This window comes from Diplotaxodon limnothrissa, linkage group LG9 (genome assembly GCF_057381915.1).
Source record: "Diplotaxodon limnothrissa isolate DT_005_m linkage group LG9, D_limnothrissa_male_GT1.1, whole genome shotgun sequence".
Classification (NCBI taxonomy): Eukaryota; Metazoa; Chordata; class Actinopteri; order Cichliformes; family Cichlidae; genus Diplotaxodon; species Diplotaxodon limnothrissa.
The window spans coordinates 33,965,739-33,986,907 of NC_140604.1; the positions used below are offsets into that span (position 1 = coordinate 33,965,739).

Here is a 21,169-nt window from a genome sequence, read left to right on the forward strand (position 1 = left end):
AACAGATATGTGATTTGAATAATTAGAAACATATTGCATGTAATTACCAACCTGAAGGAATGAGGATGAGGATATAGATGTATTGGCAAGACAGTCATTCAAATCATAATCTCTTGATTTGCAGATACATTAAACAAAGCTGAAGTTAAGTATTATAATTATACAGAGTCCCAAGAATGTGGCAGGATAACTGGAATATCAGCATTCATAAAACATTCAGAAATATGGTCACTGGAAGAGAGTGGGTAGGTACCAGAGAGAAGAAACAGACAAGTACCAAACGGCAATGTGTGCTAACTAGAGGTCAGCGATCTGTCGGCTTCAGCCCCGACGGCGGGTCCGTGTCCATGTGAGAAAGGGGACATTTTACTGATTCTGATGCATCGGCGGGTCCGCGCTTTATGTTTACGTCTTTGTGCAGAATCCGTGTTCCTGCTCTCATTTACTGTTTTAGCTGTTTGGTGGTTGTTGAAATTTTGTGAGGTTTAAACTGAGATTCTGGCTTTTCGGGCAAAATAAATTTATATTTAAAAAATCAATTCAGGATTTTAATGAATCGATATGACATTATCCAAGCAAGAATCGATTTCAATCGATAAATCGATAATCAAAACCTACCCTTAGTGCTTACTGCAAAGAAATTGAATCTGTTAAGCATGCACTGTTAGAATGCCAGGCACATGTCCAGGAGAGGAAGACGTTAATGGCAAATTTTGAGAAGCTAAAGATATTTTACATTAGAAAAACAGCCAGAAAAACTGTCTCAGGTCTGTGGTCAGCTGTTGAAATTTGTGATTAGAATGGATGCGTTTTTTTCCAGTTCCTGATCCACATTCCAGTCCAGTAGGTGGCGGTAATGCACTTTTGCAAAATGCCATTACACTTAAAAGAAGACTAAGAAGAAGAGTAAGGCTATCCCACTAGCATTGTTTTTATCGATAGTTGTGTCAGTCTGCTGACTTCGGCTCCATCACGGAGGTTCTCTCTGTTTGTGGGCTCATCTAAAGGTAAGTGTTTAGTAGGGATGGAAACTGAGATCATTTAGTCTAATTCCTTGGAATTGTTAGTCTGCCCGTCTACCCCCTGTCTTTTCTTACACTCGCGCTGTATTCAGCTGTTTTCAGTTCGTGTGTTGAAAAATGGTGGCGCAGTCTACAGCGTGGACATTGGCATTACTAGTTGTTATTGAACTAAAGAACTAGAGCGCGATGGTAGACGGGAAACGTCCTCCAGGATAGAAACAACACATAACGCTGCTAACACAACTTTAGCTCTTTGCAAGCATTTGCACAGACGGCATGCTAACGCTCAGCTAGCATAGAACTCACAGCGAAAGCTGAGTGAATAGAGATTAACAGACCACGTGACTTTCGTGCATTGCATTGTAGTTACGAGTGGTATTGCATTTCCAGCACCAGTAATCATTAATTCTGCGGTTTTAATGTCTACTTGGATTTTATTTGCCCCAAAATCAGTCATCTACAACACGACGGAGAACACGGCAGGTCCGTACAAAGGCAGACTTGACGAAAAGGCAAAACAAAGAACGAGGAAAAATCAAAGGAGTGAAAGGGTCAGACCCATATAAGCATACAGAGTGGAGTAAGGACGTTAGCGTGCTGCCCAGCTTTCATCACGCACATATTTATTATTATATGGTCCTAAGTGTGAGTGCATACACTCACAAAATGTTTAGTGACTTCAGATCCCTGCAACAAGCCCAGGTCCAGTTTACTTTGGTGATTTGGACTATTCCATTTCACAGCTGTTGTTACATTTTTGTCCTTTATCTCCTGTACAGGCCAACGCAATCTAATTGTTGTTTCAGGTTGTAGTGTTACACAACATTTTCAGATCTAATAGAAATAAAATTTAATCGTAATTCATTCAGTTATTATCTTTGTTTATAACTGGCATTATTGTTTCATTCTATTATAGAATCTTATAAGAAAGAGGCAAAATTGTATTCAATGGTGCTTTATTAGCTGCTTCGGTGAAAAACAAATCAACAATGCAACAAAAAAAACAACTTACTGGAAAACAGTTATTCATCACTTGCTTGCTTCAGTACAACACTTGGGCACATATATGCAGGACTTTTCATGGCTGTTTTGATATCGCTCTCTCTCTTAACCGATCAAATCTGGCTATGGTAGCAGCTTTAAACTCGGTCTGACCCAGGTTGATAGAGGGCACCAGTCTGGATCGCATTCCTGCATTTTGTAGGCTGGTTTTCCTACAAAACACAACAAACATTAGCCCGCAAAGCCACAGTGAAAGTAGCATAGCCCAACAAATTCAATTCAAATGAAGACTTATTTGTAACCTACATCAACAATTATGTTATGATAAATTACGTAATAACTACAACAGAAGACTTACCTTTGTGGAAATGCTTGGAGTGTTCTGGGACGTTATATTTGGTCTTCGAATGGCTGCAATCCAGGCCATCCGTCGGCTCTTTGTTACTTCGGAAACATGGCTTGAACAATCTCTTCCACGACCGAATCCGATAAAAAACGATCACTTTACCCGTTTCTACCTGTTCATATTTCTACAGTATAATCTACGTAACTTTGAAGTCTCCTTGAGCGGATTTTCATCTTTGCTATCTGCCTATCGCCTTTGTGTTCATACCTAAATACTAGGAGAAATATCAAATGTGTCTTCAGCAGTGTTGGGGAGTAACGGAATACATGTACCGCCGTTATGTATTTAAAATACAAAATATGAGTAACTGTATTCTGTTACAGTTACCGTTTAAAAAGGTGGTATTTAGAATACAGTTACTTTGTTGAAATAAATGGATTACACGGCGGTACTTTCCTGTTTCATATTGTCGCGGGTCAGGCCTGTTTGGTTTTGTTTGACAGCTACGTGCTGTTGTTCCAGGCGGCAGCGTTACGGTTGCCATGGTTACAGGGCGACGCTCTCTCTCTCTCTGCGACTGTGTGTTTCCTGGGTGAGAGAGCGCCTTTTTGTTGTTGTTGTTATGCTAAGCTAATAGGCAGAATGCTACAGGCAGAGGCAAAGAATGTAGCATCATAGGCAGTGTAGTCCGTGCTGCAGGGAGAATGGACTGCCATACACGTTATGGGTCTGTGAGCAAGAGGAGGGAGAAAAAGGAAAGTCATAAAGTACAAGCTGTCATCGAGCAGAAACGGGAGCTGGAAGCATGTAAATATAATAATAACCACTGCAGCCAAAAAGAGAGTCTGATGAGCCCAGTTGTAAGTAAGCTATTAAGACTCGACTGTACGCTGTGTTCGTGTTTTCCTCCGAAAACAATAAGTTCCATTGGAGCAGCCTTTCAACGCCTCTCTCTGTCTCTCGCAAGAAAAGTTGACCCACACAACAAAGTAAAGCTATTTTTCGGCTACGAGCCCGACACGAACCCGACGTATTAGCCAGAGGTCCCTTTACTACAGTTCGGAGTCGCGGACCTTCAGTAACAGTAATAAATCACACAGCAATAGTACATTCACATAGTTGTAAAAAGCATGATAATATATTAAGCAATCCAAAGTATTCAGAATATGTTTCTGTCATTGAGTAACGTAATGGAATACATTTTAAGAGTAACCTTCCCAACACTGGTCTTCACACACAGTTAACACACACAGTTTTTTGACAAGTAATGTGTTGCGTGGCATATTCACATATATGTATGACTGCTGAAAATGCTCACCATTGAAAATAGATATAACTTAAATAAATGTAATTATTAATCCCTGAGGAAACACATAATATCCTTAGAATAGGGCACTGGAGGTCGTGACCTAATTTCTCAATGGTGCAACCAAAAAAAATCTTGCGTCACGCTGGTGCGATTAGCCGTTCAAGAAAGAAAAAAAACCCAGTCTGAAAGTCTCTGTGTGGTTAACAACAGACACACATTATGCCCATATCATGGTCTAAACCAATCAGAGATAGTCAAGGGTGGGACCTCTTTTATTGACTGTGTTCCAGATATTCCTGTAGGTGCAGGCGGAGAGAGGGAGGTGAGTGGCCTAGGCCTGATAGAAGTAGATGTAGCTGTGGGTAATGAGAAAATCTTTTAAGAAAGATTAATAAATTTGTCATGAAGTTGAGGCCTGATCCATCCGAAATTCATAGCCAGTGCTCTGACAGTGAGCCATCAACCTCTGAGGTTATGTTTAACACTGTTTCGGAGACAGCATTAGATAATGAGCCACATATGATCGACTCCGAGCCAGAGCCCGCTGACAGTAAAAGTGGGGCAAGTGTATACAATTCAAAGAGAGTGGCTTGACCAGTTTCACTGGCTAAGATACAGTAAAGCCAGTCAGTCTGCCCCAGGGCAGCTGTGGCTACAACTGTAGCTCGCCTTCACCAGTGTATGAATGTGGGAGTAAATGAATAGTGGTATTGTAAAGCGCTTTGAGGGGTCCCGAAATGCGCTATATAAATGCAATCCATTATTATTATTATTATTATTATTATTATTATTATTATTATTATTATTATTAAAGCTGACAACATGATGCGCAGCATTTACTGTGGTGCAATGGTGGTTTTTGATACGGGAGACATGGGCCATACCACAGAGTGGCATCGTGGGCATCAGCAGAAAAAGATGCTTGCACCCATGCTGCCCCGACATCATAACAGCTCAAATGTGCAGTTGATGTGATAGTGACGGGCTGCTGAACCAATCAACTGGAATTCTTTTGGAACACCAAAAATACTTTGGCTCACGTGGTTTCATGGAATTATGTAAAATAGTGTCGTGGAGTGTCATAATGCTATTAAAATCCTCACATATTTGAAACTGTAAAAGACAGACATAGCTTTGATTCAAGAGATACATCTTGATGAGGTGGAATCATTAAAGTTGAAAAGAGACTGGGTGTCCCAAGTTTACCTTAGTGCATTTTCCAGTAGGAAAAGAGGCGTGGTTATATTGATTAGAAGAAATTTGGATTTTCAAGTACTCAATCATTATACGGATCTGGAGAGTAGATGGGTGGTCTTGGATGCATGTCTACAGGGGCAGAAAGTGACATTGGTCAACATATATGCCCCCAATTCTCCTCAACCACAATTTTTTCATGAAGTGTGTAGCACAGTGCGGAATATTGGAAATATAAATATTGTAATTGGTGGGGATTTTAACCAGGTCAGGGATGTGTTTTTTGATTAATCCTCTCGTCTTAGACCAAATAAGCACCCTGTAGATGCTGCTTTGGATGTTGTGTCAGAGGAGCTGAGCCTGGCGGATATACGAAGACTTCTGTATCCTCAAGAAAGAGACTATACTTTCTTTTCCCATCCTCACTTTACTTTCTGGTGTCTCGCTCTCTGGTGAGTCAAATTGTCGGGTCCTCCATTGGTAATATTTCAGTAACTGATCATGCTCCCATTGAAAGTTTTGTCCTTGGGATAAACTAGTCTGTTTTGTTTCGCTTAATGCATCTTATTCCCGAAAAGTAGGATAGTTGTTTCTGGGGTTTCACCTTAAAGCTTCATAATTATTGTTGTCACTGAGCAGTGTACTGTTTATTTGCTCTGCTTCTATTTGTCAGGGATAAATTACATATCTATACATTTTATGTCCCAGCTAAATAACAAGTCTGGTGGAGAAGCAGAGGAACAATTTCAGCCCTTTGGATTCAGCTCAGCCACTAGAGAGGAAACAATGACTTCAACACAAAAGGTGAGAAAAATGATCACAGTTACACTGTTGCTGAAGTTGTGTGCACAGCTGGTTGTTAACAGCAGCTTTATCTTTTCCATCCTGGGCTCCTCTATACACACAGAATCTACATTCACAAACAAAAACCTTAGAAGTTACAAGAAAATACAAAGACCATATTTTATCAGCACTTGCTTACTTAGCACTTAGGCCGAGCAATAAGGCGGTAGACGATGAATAAGGCCCCCAAAGTGGAAGCGCCTTTCACCAACAACATCAGCTAGAGGGTGGGTGCCTGCTCTTTGTGAGACCTCTTTGTTCATCTTCTGGTCCCAATAGGAAATTCTCATGATTCACCGCAGACCACGTTGTTGAAGCATATTCAGGCTTCGAGTGATCGCATTTGTTGAGTGCCAGTCGGAAGATGATAGAGTTAAATAGTTTGATCTTGAGCCTAGCATTCAGGGAGGTCAATTTCCAAATAGGTTGGAGACATCAGAGAACACCGGCCGCCTTCTCTGCTTTGATGTTGACATCTCGATCAGAGATCCCGTCATTTGAGATGATGCTGACCAGATACATGAAATTCTCCACCTCTTCAGCACGTTGTTGGTTGATCATGACAGGAACTAGTGCATGTGCATAGCCAACTCGGAGTACCTTGGTCTTCTTGGCACTGATTCTTAAACCTACTTTCATGGTCTCCCTCTGCAGAGCTGCAGTTGACTCTTGGAGGTCTTACTGAGCCGAGCCCAACAGGGTGATGTTGCCTGGAAAAAAGTCCAAGTCGATGAGATTACGCCCTTTTTTCCAGGGGACACCGATACTAGCTTGGTCAGCTGATCGTCGCATGATGAAGTCACTTGATAAAAGGAAGAGGAAAGGTGATAGTACGCATGCCAGTATTAATAATAATAATAATAATAATGGATTGGATTTATATAGCGCTTTTCAAGGCACCCAAAGCACTTTACCATGCCACTATTCATCTCAAAGAAATCTTCTCAGCCATCAGCCGTCTGGATGCAGCAGCGGGAGTTGGCATAGAGACCATGAAGGGCATATACAAACTGCTGGGGGACTCCATAGTGACGTAGGATAGCCTTCTTGAAATCGATGGAATTGATAGAACTCTTCCTTTGGTATTCCAATGTTTGTTCAATGATCGTGCGGAGAGTGAAGATTTGCTCGACACAGGACCGGCCACTCCAGCCTGCTCATCGTCCACTGCGCATCATGAAATTTCCCCTTGTGGGACTACTAAAGGTATATCAATCCCAATTCGAAAGAACGAGGCAAAGTAACTTCCCGGGTACTGACAGTAGCGTGATGCCCCACCAGTTGTTACATTCTCCCAAATCGCCTTTCTTCGGAAGTTTGATGACGCCTTTGGTCTCATCAGGTACACACGATGTTGACCAGCTGGCGTTTAGGAGTCATGTAAGAGCAAATTCCAGCTGGGGTCCACCGTGCTTCAACATTTCGGGGAGGGCCTCATCCAAGCCAGGGGCCTTTCCACTCTTGAGGACTCAGATCATTGTCTTGACTTCGGTAACACAGATTTGTCCGATATCGACTGGAAAAAGCTCCATGGAGGGTGCCAGGTCTTCGTCCACCTGGTCCTGAACCGACTTCGCCAAACTACATTCATCAATGGGGTCCCATGAATGGTGGGAGGTACGAGTCGTATTCATGTTAAAGCTGGGCCAATTTACCAGTTTGTAACGGAGTCTGTACATTCCATATTCCATAACGGGTAGTTTCTTCTGGGTCGAAATTTGATCGACCATCGAGCAGGTAACGACCTGAGGGCTTTCCTCCACTGCTGTCATCAAGGGTTGCCGATCATCTTCGCCCTGGTTCAATCGATGATGAGATTTGTTTGCTCTTTCCGTAGCAATCGAGGTTTTAAAAGGCGGGGTTGCTAACCCCATGCCCAACCCTCCTCCTTTCTCATATGGCCTTGGGACCGGCAATGGCAGAGTTTTTATCAGCACACAATATCATCAGCTAACTCACAATTTTTCATACAGTCATTTTCTCCAGTGATCAGTACTTCTTTTATTATGTCATTTTCCTTACAACTCCCATTGTAGCACTTCTTTGTAATGTGATATTATCTCCAGAATGTGGTGATAACAGACCTACAACGTGTTTGTTGACGTCTTTGATTCCACTAATGGAGTCAGTTTCAGTTTGTTCCACGACTGCATTTTAATCACTGCCTCTGTTTGTATCTCTGTCACTGCAGGACCAACATGGAGCGAGAAGTCAGCGCTCTCAGGAGGCTGACAAACCTCACCGAAAAAAGGGGCAGAAAAAATACACCTGTGATGAGTGTGGGAAGTATTTTACCCGTCTTGGAAACTTTAAAACACACCAACTCGTCCACAGTGGAGTTAAAGCATACAGCTGTGACTTGTGTGGAAAGTCTTTTGCCCAGGCTGGAACCTTGAAAAAACACAAAGTCATCCACAGTGGAGTTAAAGCATACTGCTGTGATGAGTGTGGAAAGTCTTTTACCCAGCCTAGTCACTTAAATGCACACCAACTCATCCACAGTGGAGTTAAAGCACACAGATGTAACTTGTGTGGAAAGTATTTTACCCGGTCTGGAACCTTAAGAATACACCAACTCATCCACAGTGGAGTTAAAGCACACAGATGTAACTTGTGTGGAAAATCTTTTACCGATGCTGGAAGCTTAAAAACACACAAACTCGTCCACAGTGGATTTAAAGCACACTACTGTGACTTGTGTGGAAAATCTTTTTCTCGGGCTGACAACTTAAAAACACACCAACTGATCCACAGTGGAGTTAAACCATACATTTGTGACTTGTGTGGAAAATCTTTTGCCCATCCTAGAAGCTTAAAAATGCATCAACTGATCCACACTGGAGTTAAAGCACACAGCTGTGATCAGTGTGGTAAAACGTTTGCTCGCAGTTGCAACTTACGACGTCATCAAGATACCCACTCTGGAATTAAGGCGAATAGCTGTGACAAGTGTGGTAAAACCTTTAGTAGTATAAGTTACCTAAAAAGACACCTGCGGATTCACACTGGACAGGATGTTTACTGCTGTGATCAGTGTGAGAAAGTCTTTACAACAGCCACACAGTTACATCACCACACATTTACCCACACTGAAGAGAGACCTTATAAATGTGACCTGTGTGAGAAGACTTTTAAAGCACCACATTCTCTGAAAGGGCACCAGCAGATCCACACCAGAAGGAAACTCTATAAGTGCAGTTACTGTGAGGTATGTATTTATATTTTTATCTTGTATTTTAAGCCTGACTGTTTGGAACAACTCTGCTCTTTAAATTTGTTTTAGCATGTTAGTTATTCTACTGCAATTAAAGTTAGTGTTGTGAGGTTCATCAGATTTTAGTTTCAGTTATTATTTTTTTCTTCCATGATCATAAAAACACTAAATAATTACTTTTCTACCCTTTCTTCCAAATTTATGACTGCTACAATCTGGTCAGTGTTAGATGACTTATTATGTTCTTTACTAACTAAAAACAATTATTTTTGCTTCAAATTGGGAGTGAGACCGATTGGATTGGAACTTTTCATATGTACTTGTGAAGAATATGATGTAACTTGTTGTTTAGATATGATTGTTTGTATATTAAATGAACTACCGTATTTTCACGACCATAAGACGCACTGTACTAAAAGGCGCAGTCTCAGTTATGTGTGCCATTACTGTATTTAACACACACATAAGGCGCACTGGATCATAGGGCGCATACAGTGGGGCAAAAAAGTATTTAGTCAGCCACTGATTGTGCAAGTTCCCCCACCTAAAATGATGACAGAGGTCAGTAATTTGCACCAGAGGTACACTTCAACTGTGAGAGACGGAATGTGAAAAAAAATATCCATGAATTCACATGGTAGGATTTGTAAAGAATTTATTCGTAAATCAGGGTGGAAAATAAGTATTTGGTCAATAACAAAAATACAACTCAATACTTTGTAACATAACCTTTGTTGGCAATAACAGAGGTCAAACGTTTACTATAGGTCTTTACCAGGTTTGCACACACAGTAGCTGGTATTTTGGCCCATTCCTCCATGCAGATCTTCTCGAGAGCAGTGATGTTTTGGGGCTGTCGCCGAGCAACACGGACTTTCAACTCCCGCCACAGATTTTCTATGGGGTTGAGGTCTGGAGACTGGCTAGGCCACTCCAGGACTTTCAAATGCTTCTTACGGAGCCACTCCTTTGTTGCCCGGGCGGTGTGTTTTGGATCATTGTCATGTTGGAAGACCCAGCCTCGTTTCATCTTCAAAGTTCTCACTGATGGAAGGAGGTTTTGGCTCAAAATCTCACGATACATGGCCCCATTCATTCTGTCCTTAACACGGATCAGTCGTCCTGTCCCCTTGGCAGAAAAACAGCCCCATAGCATGATGTTTCCACCCCCATGCTTCACAGTAGGTATGGTGTTCTTGGGATGCAACTCAGTATTCTTCTTCCTCCAAACACGACGAGTTGAGTTTATACCAAAAAGTTCTACTTTGGTTTCATCTGACCACATGACATTTTCCCAATCCTCTGCTGTATCATCCATGTGCTCTCTGGCAAACTTCAGACGGGCCTGGACATGCACTGGCTTCAGAAGCGGAACACGTCTGGCACTGCGGGATTTGATTCCCTGCCGTTGTAGTGTGTTACTGATGGTGACCTTTGTTACTTTGGTCCCAGCTCTCTGCAGGTCATTCACCAGGTCCCCCCGTGTGGTTCTGGGATCTTTGCTCACCGTTCTCATGATCATTTTGACCCCACGGGATGAGATCTTGCGTGGAGCCCCAGATCGAGGGAGATTATCAGTGGTCTTGTATGTCTTCCAGTTTCTGATGATTGCTCCCACAGTTGATTTTTTTCACACCAAGCTGCTTGCCTATTGTAGATTCACTCTTCCCAGTCTGGTGCAGGTCTACAATACTTTTCCTGGTGTCCTTCGAAAGCTCTTTGGTCTTGGCCATGGCAGAGTTTGGAGTCTGACTGTTTGAGGCTGTGGACAGGTGTCTTTTATACAGATGATGAGTTCAAACAGGTGCCATTCATACAGGTAACGAGTGGGGGACAGAAAAGCTTCTTACAGAAGACGTTACAGGTCTGTGAGAGCCAGAGATTTTCCTTGTTTGAGGTGACCAAATACTTATTTTCCACCCTAATTTACAAATAAATTCTTTACAAATCCTACCATGTGAATTCATGGATTTTTTTTTTTCACATTCTGTCTCTCACAGTTGAAGTGTACCTCTGGTGCAAATTAAATTACTGACCTCTGTCATCATTTTAGGTGGGGGACTTGCACAATCGGTGGCTGACTAAATACTTTTTTGCCCCACTGTACAAGTACCGTATGCGTATTTAAAAATAAAGCAGGAGCAAACCTGAGTTCGGTACCTTACTCACATTTCTATTACCGGTAATCGTCATCATCAACAACACACAAGCATACAAGTGTGCGTATTTAAAATAAAGCAGGAGCAAAACTGAGTTTGGTACTCACATTTTTATCATCAATCAAACCCATCGAAGTCCTCATCTGTGTCTGAATTGAACAGCTGCGCTAAATCTACATCAAACATGCCAGGTTCACTTTCTTCACTGTCAGAGTCACTTTCCGTGCCGTGCGGCTCCTCGGAAATGATGCCGGCTTTTGCGAAAGCTCGAACAACAGTGCCAGCAGACATGTTAGCCCAAGCATCTACAATCCATTGGCAAATTGTGGCGTAACTCGCCTGGCGCTGCCTTCCACTCTTGGTGAAACTGTGGTCTCCATCGGTCATCCATCGCTCCCAGGCCACTCGCAGCCTTACTTTGAACGGGCGATTCACACCGATGCCCAGCGGTTGGAGTTCCTTTGTCAGGCCTCCCGGAATGACAGCAAGCTCACAGTTCATTTGTTTCACTAGTTTTTTCACATCGGCTGTGAGATGGGTACGCATAGAGTCACAGATTAAGAGCGATGGTGATGCGTGGAAAAAACCACCTGGTCTCCTTACATACACCTCCCTCAGCCAGTCTTTCATCATTTCCTCATCCATCCAGCCCTTTTCATTTGCCTTAATGATGATTCCTGCTGGAAACTTCTCTTTAGGCAAAGTCTTTCTCTTAAAAATCACCATAGGCGGCAGTTTCTGTCCATTAGCATGGCAGCCAAGCACAACAGTGAAAGAAGACTTTTCGTGCCCCGTTGTGCGTATCGCTACCGTGCTGGTCCCCTTCTTCTCCACAGTGTGACTCACCGGGATGTCAAAAGTGAGCGGGACCTCGTCCATGTTAGTGATCTAGCTGGGCTGGATGTTTTTGTCACCGATGTGTTTGCTGCAGTAGGAGCGGAAGATGGCCAGCTTTTCCTTATAATCTGCTGGAAGTTGCTGCGCTACCGTAGTCCCGGTCCTGATGGAAAAATGGCACAGTTTCATAAAAAGTGAAAGTGAAACTGCTTTTAGCCGAATGGTGACCGTCGAAACGCTTCTCCCGCTCGTTCTTTGCTCAATGATCCAACTCGGCCGCACTTCACCCTTTAGCGTTCTCATGGTGTTCTCTACTACGTCCTCATTACAACACACAGGGCGCACTGCGCTATAGGGCGCGCCGTACTTTTTGAAGAAAATCTAAGACTTTTAAGTGCGCCTTATGGTTGTGAAAATACGGTAGATGGAAAAATGGAGAGTCATTTTCGCCTATTAAGTTGAGTGTTATAATGTAAACAGTAAAATGTAACTGGATGTTGGCAGAGATGCTCTTTATTTCAGGCAATGTTCAGGATAAAAATGTTAAAGGAGTTCCCCGACTTACACTGTGTTTGTGTCTTTGTTTAGAAGCAGAGCGGCACAGATGGATCCAGTTCTCAACCCTGTCGTCACTGTGGTGGTGGGAAAGCGTTTCGCTGTGACCTTTGTGGAAATACTTTCAGTAATCGACAGAATCTAAATCGACATCGACGTAGACACACTGGAGACAAAATGAACTACTGCAAAGAATGCGGGAGAGGCTTCACCACATTAAGTGATTTAAAATGCCATGAACTCTTCCATAGTGGGGTTAAAAAGCATGTCTGTGACCAGTGTGGGTCATCCTTCACCACTGCAAGTGACCTTAAAAAGCATAAACGAATCCACACAGGAGAGACACCATACAAGTGCAGACACTGTGACAGAAGCTTTTCATATTCAGCTAGTCGTAACCAACATGAACGTACACACATGAAAGAGATATTTAGCTGTGACCAGTGTGACAAGAGCTTCAAGAATTTCACTTCATACTCCAAACACAAACGATCCCACGCTGCAAATAAACTGTTTCACTGTTACCAATGTGCAAAATCATTCACTTCATTATCTGCTCTGCGCAAACATCAGCGTGATCATGCAGGACTGAAATCACTGGATCACAATGAATCTGACGAGACAGAAAGATCCTCTTCTGGTTTCAGGGTCAGACTTAAACACCTTGAGATCAGGCTCCACAGAGTTCAGCTGGAGTCTCCTGTAAAGAGTGCAGCTGATGTCACACTTGGATCTGATGAGGTAGCTCTGATTTCTGGACCTGCAGTGAATGTTAAATTAATGAAGCTGTAAGTATAGATATGTACATGAAGTTTATTTTCACTTGAGGGAATTTGAATGTTCTAAGTTTTCATCCCTGATACATTTTAATATTTCTTCCCTTAGGAAACCGTAGTGTTTAGTAGTTGTACCTTTTGCTACATTCTAGAAGTTATAGGAATGTGTTTTACCAAAATTGTATCAAAACTACCCATTTGGATATATACATCAGTTCTTTTTCATTTTGATTTTCTTCCTCTTTTCCAAATACTACTTGCTTTTTCTATGTATTCATTTTATGTATTACTTCAGTTACATTTTAATCGTTTTTCATATTTATTCTTCTGCTTTGGTAATCCCTGCTCTTAAATCCTTTTCTTTCAAAGCCTCAAATAATTTCACACCAGTTGCTCTGAAAGCTTCCAAAATGAACTAAATCTATCAACCGGCTTTCAAACAATAACTACTATGACTTTGTGCTTGAAGTCCACATGTTGTTATTGGGTTTTTTTAAGTTAATGCATTTTAATCCACATGTTCTGCCGCTGTTTTTCCTGTAGATTTGAAGTTTGTATTATAAAATCCTGATACTGTTAAAGCATTAGTTATATTTGATGAATTATGTGTAAAGTTCTTATTAAACAGTTTGGTGTCACAATAAAGAACTTGTCTCACAACAAGTACTTTGAGCCATGATTTCAGATTCAAACAATTTTTCTTTCTATTTGTATTAGGATTTTTCTCATAGTAATAGAGACAAAAGAAAAAGAATATGGGAACTAAAACCTTGCTCAGGCAATACAAAATTCAGAGGCACATACAAAGGAACAGGGAAATTGAAAATATCTGAAAGCACCTTAGCAACATCAAACCCAATCTTTTGAATTTTCACACAGGACCAAAGACGATGCATAAAGTCCCTCCTCCACATTACACTTCCAGCACAATGGGGAAGAGTTTACATCGATTTTACTTTTTAAAGCGGGTGTTATGTGCAATTTTTTACTGAATCGATTGAGTCCAGTTACAGGCAGATATCTTGGAGGCACAGACCCAAATCTTCTGCCAGTCTTAAACAGTTATAGATGTCCTAGGTGTCTTTCCTGAGCCTGTTTTACAGCCAGGAAGTAAGGGGCTGAACCGGAGTTAAGGACTTTATTAAATGAGCTATTGGACTTCCCAGACTGCAGGGAGGACAAAGCATCCACCACTGCAGACCTAGTAGGGTCCATCATTAGAGTGGTGTCATTAATTATAAAGTGCCTCAGTTGCAGATATCTAGAAAATTCCACATTCTGAAGGCCGAAACATCGTTGCAGCTGCTGAAAGGAGAGCAGAGTCCGGCTTCTACACAAATCACCCAGGTTAACCAGCCCTCCAGGCAAGAAGTAAGGACCGTTCATAACAGGAGCCAAGGAGGACGTCAAATGGGCCCAGTCTGCCAAAGCACAGATCTCCAGGCCTTGACAGAGCACAGGTCAGGGGTCAGCAACCTTTATGATGATCAGTGCAAACAAGAACTTGATAACAACAAATCAACTGTACAACAGAAAATGCAAATGCTATTTATGGTCTCCTCACAGCAATGATAGGAAACATAAACTGGGCCAATATGGCATTTTTGTTAATACAGGGATACACATGTTAATGTGATCTCTGGTCTCCCACTCAGAGACACAAGTCTCCAAGTGTCCAGCATTCAGACGGCTACCTGAGGACACTTCGTCTGAGAGAAAATCTGCTCACACAGACATGTAGAGCCAAATGCTGTCAATGAGGCCTCTGCAATGTTCTGAAGACAGTTAAACTTGTCAGGTAGTGACGTCCAGCAGGTGAAAAGGCAGCTCCATGAACACGCACAGCTGTGGATTCCAGCTGCGTTCGTTGTTCTGCAAACTTTGACCCCCACAGAGTCGAGCTTTTCAGTTCAATCAGCTGCATTTCGATGTCCAGCCAGTTAAAGCGAGACAAATCCAGCTGCTCATTAAAGCTTTCTGCTTTGATCAGAGAAGAAAACATTGGTCCATACACCTGAAAGTCACGAAAACACATTGCCAATTCTGTCTGGAGTCTACGGATGTATTTGTGTATTTCCGTGGTGCTGATGTTGAGCGGAAAGCTCCTGAAGCATTTGAAGTGTCGGAATGTGGAAATTTCAACATTGAAAAAACTGCCAGCTAACAACGTCCCTCTACTGTGGTTTTTTTTTTTAGCTAATACTACTACTACTAATAATAATAATACATTTTATTTAAAAGGCGCCTTTCAAGACACCCAAGGACAGTTTACAATAGGGAAATGGTAAATGGCCTGTATTTGTATAGCGCTTTACTAGTCCCTAAGGACCCCAAAGCACTTTACACATTCAGTCATCCACCCATTCACACACATTCACAGACTGGTGATGGCAGCTACATTGTAGTCACAGCCACCCTGGGGCGCACTGACAGAGGCGAGGCTGCCAGACACTGGCGCCACCGGGCCTTCTGACCACCACCAGTAGGCAACGGGTGAAGTGTCTTGCCCAAGGACACAAGACCGAGACTGTCGGAGCCGGGGTTCAAACCGGCAACCTCCTGATTACAAGAGAAACTGCCAACTCTTGAGCCACGATGGCCCCTAATAGGATAAAACACATAATGGAAAAATGACAAAATGAAGAAAAATAAACTACTTCGCATATTTCACCTATTGCAGGTTATTTTTAGAACGTAACTCCTGTGATAAACGAGGGACCGCTGTATAGTAGTCTGGGACATCTAATTGATTAACATCAACATTGATTATTGTGCACTATTATTCTTTTCCAAGGTGAGCAAAAATATAAAACTCTCTCTCAGCTTGTCCGTTGCCAAAAATGGCCCTCCTTTTGTGTATGTTCACAAAATGCTGTAAAATGTATATTTATTAAAACATTTATCTACTTTTACTGACTTGACACTTTAAATTATCACCAGTCCATTTCATCAAAACCAAAGTTTTTTCTACATTCTTTTTACTCTTTAAATGCCAGTTAGGCTATATATTACCAGGAACTTTTCAGATAAAAAGGTGATGAAGTCCTAATGGTTTCATAAATCTTCCTATTTCTTTTTTTCATATAAGCATCAGGGACAAGTCTGTCTTGCAGTTGGTGAGGTCACTAATGTGCGCCCTATTTCTTCCAGGATCACTCTTCATTTGTAGGTTTTAGTGGACTCCTACTACTGTGAAGTGGTTTTCATGGGACAAAGGCTTGTATTCCAAGATCTGGGAGATTGTAGAGATGAGCAGTGATGCCCTTCCTACCATCTTTCCAGAAAAATAAGTGATCTGGAAGCTGTTAGGCTTACTTACAGCAGCAGCACTTTCTGCACCTGCATAAACTCCAGGACACATTTGCTAACAGTGTTTGTTGCTGTATGTGCTTTGAATTTTTTTTTAGAGTTGATATTTTGGCTATGGTGTCTTGTTATGAAATCTACAAGAGTCAAAGTGTTTTTAGCAGGTGCTTCACAGCTAAGTTTGACTGGGAAACTCAAAGCTCAATAGTCTGTATCAACAGAAATTCACTGCAGCCTGTGTAATATTTCATGCATCATAATTTATTCCAGTCCATCTTGCAAATACATATTTGCGTTGTAATGTCATGCACAGACACACACAACTATTAGATCCTTAAGATCAAACCTGTGTCATTCTTTTGGTCCACTGCAGTGCAGTAGTCAAAAAAAAAGAAGTGAAGTGGCCACAAATGGCCAGGATAGAGCCCAGAGGGTTAATGCGTAAAATGTATAAAATATTATTGATTACAGGGTAATACATTAATGTTAATAGCAACTGTAAGCTTTTTACTCTGAAGTTACAAGTATAAACAATGCTGTTACATTTACACTTAAAATTTTTACTATGAGTATGGACATAAAAAAGTGAACAACATTTTATAATAAGCTTAATTGGAATTCTGTACACTGAAAAAGCAACAACACATAAAAACACAAACAAACAGCCAGTGCCTTCATCTGTCCATGAAATGTCAAACATCACATTGACCCGTAGTCCCTGCTCGTCAGCACATTTAAAAAGAGCTCCATGTCCTCTGCAAACTGAAAAACAAAGAGGAAGAAGTCCCTCTACACAAAAACACTGCAGATGACAGGCCAGGAAAACACCTATTGATCTGTTTGAATGCCTCCTCATCATGTGAGCCTTGAAGGTTTTTTTTTAAAAGACTAAGATCACAGTGAGGGAATTTCATTTTCATGGACTTTCCACAAGCCACAGTTTCATTCAGCACAGAGGGAGCACATGAATGTTCTACTGAAGATTCAGAAAATGGTTTTGATGCTGGAGACAAGACATCGAGAGGGAGATGGGGCTCCACGGAGAGTTCAGTGGGGAGCAGTCCTGAATGCTGACATGACAATAATTGCCTTGCCATATCCCCACGCTGTATGACTGTCATGTTACAGACAGGGCAGTGAAAGTGCACCGGCATATCATTTTGTCTGTAAGAGAGAGAAAAACAACATGTAATTTAAATGTAGTTGTATAGAATGCAATCAGTTTATCTAACAATCAGATTGTACATATTAACAAAAACATCCAAGCCATCCTCAATAATGAAAGCAAAATGGTGTGGATCACAAGAGCTGTCAGGAAATGTGGTGAACAGGAAAAAAAAAATTAATGAAAACACGCTTTTTTCTCTCACTGATGAATGACCTGAACTGTACAATGTGAAAAGCAACTTTAAAGTCAACAAAGAGACTGCAGAAGTGCTGAAAAGAAGTGCATATTTATAACTTTAACTATGAGGTATATTTAATACCAACATACCTTTGAAAGGCAAAGCATTTTTACTGTGTCCATTTATATGCTCCTCGATCTTTGCCCTGACAGCAGGGCTGAGAGTGGGGCACAGAGGGCAGTGAAAGAGTCTTCTGCAACATGTTGTGCATTCCTGCAATTCTGGCTTGGAGGCAGAATGGAATAGAGAATATTAGTATTTATAAATGTATACATCTCTTTGTGACGATCTTTACAATGTTGATGCAGGTGGAATGAGAGACATAAATAAAGTGCAATATGCAGTAAACGGAACAACGTGCATTGATGTTACAGATCGTGAAAAGCAGTGAAGTGAATTTGTTCATAACAAGCAAAAATCAAATATGTTTGAAACTGACCACTAAATGCTAACCAGAGGTGTCAAAAGTGCACATTCCTTACTAAAGTTTAGATACCTCGGGGTAGTGATGGCCCGCTTGAAGCTGACGCTCCGGTGCGTGTGTCAAAAAAATCAACACACTGCTTCAGAAGCTCTGTGTCGAAGCTTGATTCGTTTGGCCAGAGTCACGTGATCAGTGACGTCCGAAACTTCATTTAGAACCTAACTGCTTCGGTATCTGATTCAATGGTTTATAAGGAAGTGAGTCATTCGCGGGATTTGTGGTGTTGTGATGGTGACAGATAGCGAACCACTGATCATTCCACTGAGAGATTTGAAGCCAGCGAGGAAGAGAGGAGGTTCTGTTGTGTGGGAGAATTTTGAGTTGATTTTGGTCAGTTGGGTGGGTTTTCCAGCTTTGTGTTCTTGTTGTTTGCTTTTGTTTTGTGCGTGTTTATTTTATCTTATAATGGGAAAACGGTGGCACGGTGGTTAGCACTGTTGCCGCACAGCAAGAAGGTCCTGAGTTCAATTCCAACATCAGGCCAGGGTCTTTCTGTGTGGAGTTTGCATGTTCTCTCCGTGTTTGCGTGGGTTCCCTCCGGGTACTCCGGCTTCCTCCCACCGTCCAAAGACATGCAGCTTGTGGGGATAGGTTAATTGGATAATCCAAATTGCCACTAGGTGTGAATGGTTGTCTGTCCCTGTGTGTTGGCCCTGCGATAGACTGGCGACCTGTCCAGGGTGGACCCCGCCTCTCGCCCTATGACAGCTGGGATAGGCTCCAGCGCCCCCCGCGACCCTGAAAAGGATAAGTGGAAGCGAATGGATGGATGGGAAAAATTTTAATGTCAAAAAAAATCTGCTTTCATAATATAAATATAATTAAGTAACTTTAGAAAAACTTCCACTTGATTCTTTACATTTAATGTTGTAAAAATATATATTTTATTGTTTAACTAATCTGAAAATGTTAGTCTGCCAAATGTGCAGCAATTTAATCTATTTATTCTCTTTAGCTGAGTTTGTGGGGCCCAGGTAGACTGTATAACTGCATCTCTACCAGTTTCTCTGCACTCCAGCCTCTTCTGTTCCACGTGAAGGGATTTTCCTTAATGCAGGAGAAATTATCTCCACGAAAAGGAACAGTTTCGACCATCGCACAGTGGAACAAATTCTCTTCTTAAATAAAAATGAAAAAGGGTTACCTTAAATGCATCATGCTTTTAGTTTGCAAGTTCATAAGCATTTTCCCTTTCACAATCAGTTCTACCCCCAGGTCAAAAATATGTATAGGAAAATTTCCCCAATATAATATTATTTATAAATACACCCGTCTAGCTCTTGCACAAGTGCATGGAGGCGGGACCTCACAGCAGAAGCATACTCCAGAATGTGTTGTACATTATTATATGTATATTATATGTAATGTGGTATTTTTCAATTATTGTATTTACCAACATCAAGAAGTCACAAGCAAAGAAAGACCACACCATGGTGCATATTTAAACAAGGAGAGTTTACTGGTCGAAATTATTTATTAAACAAATAAACCGCATTTTTTTAACCGCCCAAAAATACACGTTCAAAGCAACACAACAGTGGCCCAATATCAGACAGAATTCCACTCTGTAGAGTGAGTGGGCAATCATAATGAAGCAGTTGGTTTTATTTTGTGGATTCAAGCTGCTCTTCATATTTTAGGCCACCAGATGTCACCAGAGAGGACTGTGTTGAAAAGCTTCGAGTAATGAACCGTTTTTCAATACAAGCCTCAGAAAGCTTCATTTGGCCATCACTACCTCGGGGGTCTGACCGTTGTTGTAACGCTAACAAAGTGTAAGCAAACTAGATGATTCCTAGAATTATATCATTATTAACGGCAAATTTATACATGAAAGACTCTGTGCCAACCTTTACGATCCACTTGCAAGGTTAAGGATCCATGCAGGAACGAGACAAGAAATAATAATAAAAAAAGAACATATTTCTGCCGACTTTGGAGGTCACGTGTTTCCGGTTAGTGTGGTCACGTGTTTCCGGTTAGTGTGGAGGTCACCTGTGTCCGGTTACTGCGGAGGTCCCAATATGGCGCTCCCCAGCGGGTGCAACCAGACCCTCACCCCGGTCGCGCGGAAAGAGCTGCTTTTCATGAAACGGGAGTAAAGTAGTGAACTTAGAGGAGAGAAACAAACTAAAGTATCGATCATAAACCACTACCAACGTTTGGATCGATATCTGCATCGATCTGCCCACCCTTGTCTCCTGGATCGTAGCTGCGATCAGCGTGAACCACGTGGGTCTCTGCTCCCTGATCTGTTTCCTGTGTTTGGAAAGAGTTGCAGCTTCATCGCGGAGTTTCTCTCGGTTTGTGGGCTCATCTAAAGGTAAGCACCGAGCTAACTTTACTGTGAGTTCAGTTCATGTTGAGTTTAGCTCCTGAATGAGGTCTTCTGCTGCTCTCCTCGGTGTCTGTTCACAGTTTATTGTGAACACGTTGAGAGAAGAGTGAGAGAGTGTTTGGAGAAAAACACCAACTAATCATTAGCTCAGCATGCTGGGAGAAGTTGAGCGTTTGCTCGCGTTTTGCTCGATTATTTCTTGCTGTGACTCGGGGGCGTTTTTAGCCCATTTTTGAATCACAGGACCCCCAAAGATTCACAGTACTTTATAAAAAGCATATAGTATTTGGTTGAGACGTAATATTTTAAAAACAAAAGTATAGACCCCCCCCCCCCCCCAAAAAAATGGTATGGTCTGTTCCAGCTCGCCTCTCCCCT

The 21,169-nt window shown here is 41.8% G+C and overlaps 1 protein-coding gene across 3 annotated transcripts; it reads left to right on the forward strand.

Annotated features, from left to right (window-relative positions):
* Positions 1 to 922: 922 nt before the first annotated feature.
* On the forward strand, positions 923 to 13,295 carry LOC146625983 (uncharacterized). 3 transcript variants are annotated; one of them, XM_085363096.1, is made up of 4 exons: positions 923 to 1,007; positions 5,547 to 5,677; positions 7,908 to 8,924; positions 12,515 to 13,295. In XM_085363096.1, the coding sequence occupies exons 2-4, from the start codon at positions 5,573 to 5,575 to the stop codon at positions 13,271 to 13,273; spliced, it is 1,881 nt and encodes a 626-aa protein (XP_085219222.1). In that variant the 5' UTR covers positions 923 to 1,007; positions 5,547 to 5,572; the 3' UTR covers positions 13,274 to 13,295. The 3 variants fall into 3 exon arrangements, with proteins under 3 accessions (XP_085219222.1, XP_085219224.1, XP_085219223.1); XM_085363098.1 differs by having other exon boundaries at positions 5,582 to 5,677; XM_085363097.1 differs by lacking the exon at positions 923 to 1,007 and adding an exon at positions 5,228 to 5,325 and having other exon boundaries at positions 5,582 to 5,677.
* Positions 13,296 to 21,169: the final 7,874 nt, after the last annotated feature.

Excerpts from the sequence above, each read along its gene's own strand:
- LOC146625983 (XM_085363096.1), top strand. The coding sequence starts at position 5,573 with ATGTCCCAGCTAAATAACAAGTCTGGTGGAGAAGCAGAGGAACAATTT. Across the intron at positions 5,678-7,907 it reads CAATGACTTCAACACAAAAG|GACCAACATGGAGCGAGAAG; the intron begins GTGAGAAAAATG and ends CTGTCACTGCAG. Across the intron at positions 8,925-12,514 it reads ATAAGTGCAGTTACTGTGAG|AAGCAGAGCGGCACAGATGG; the intron begins GTATGTATTTAT and ends GTCTTTGTTTAG.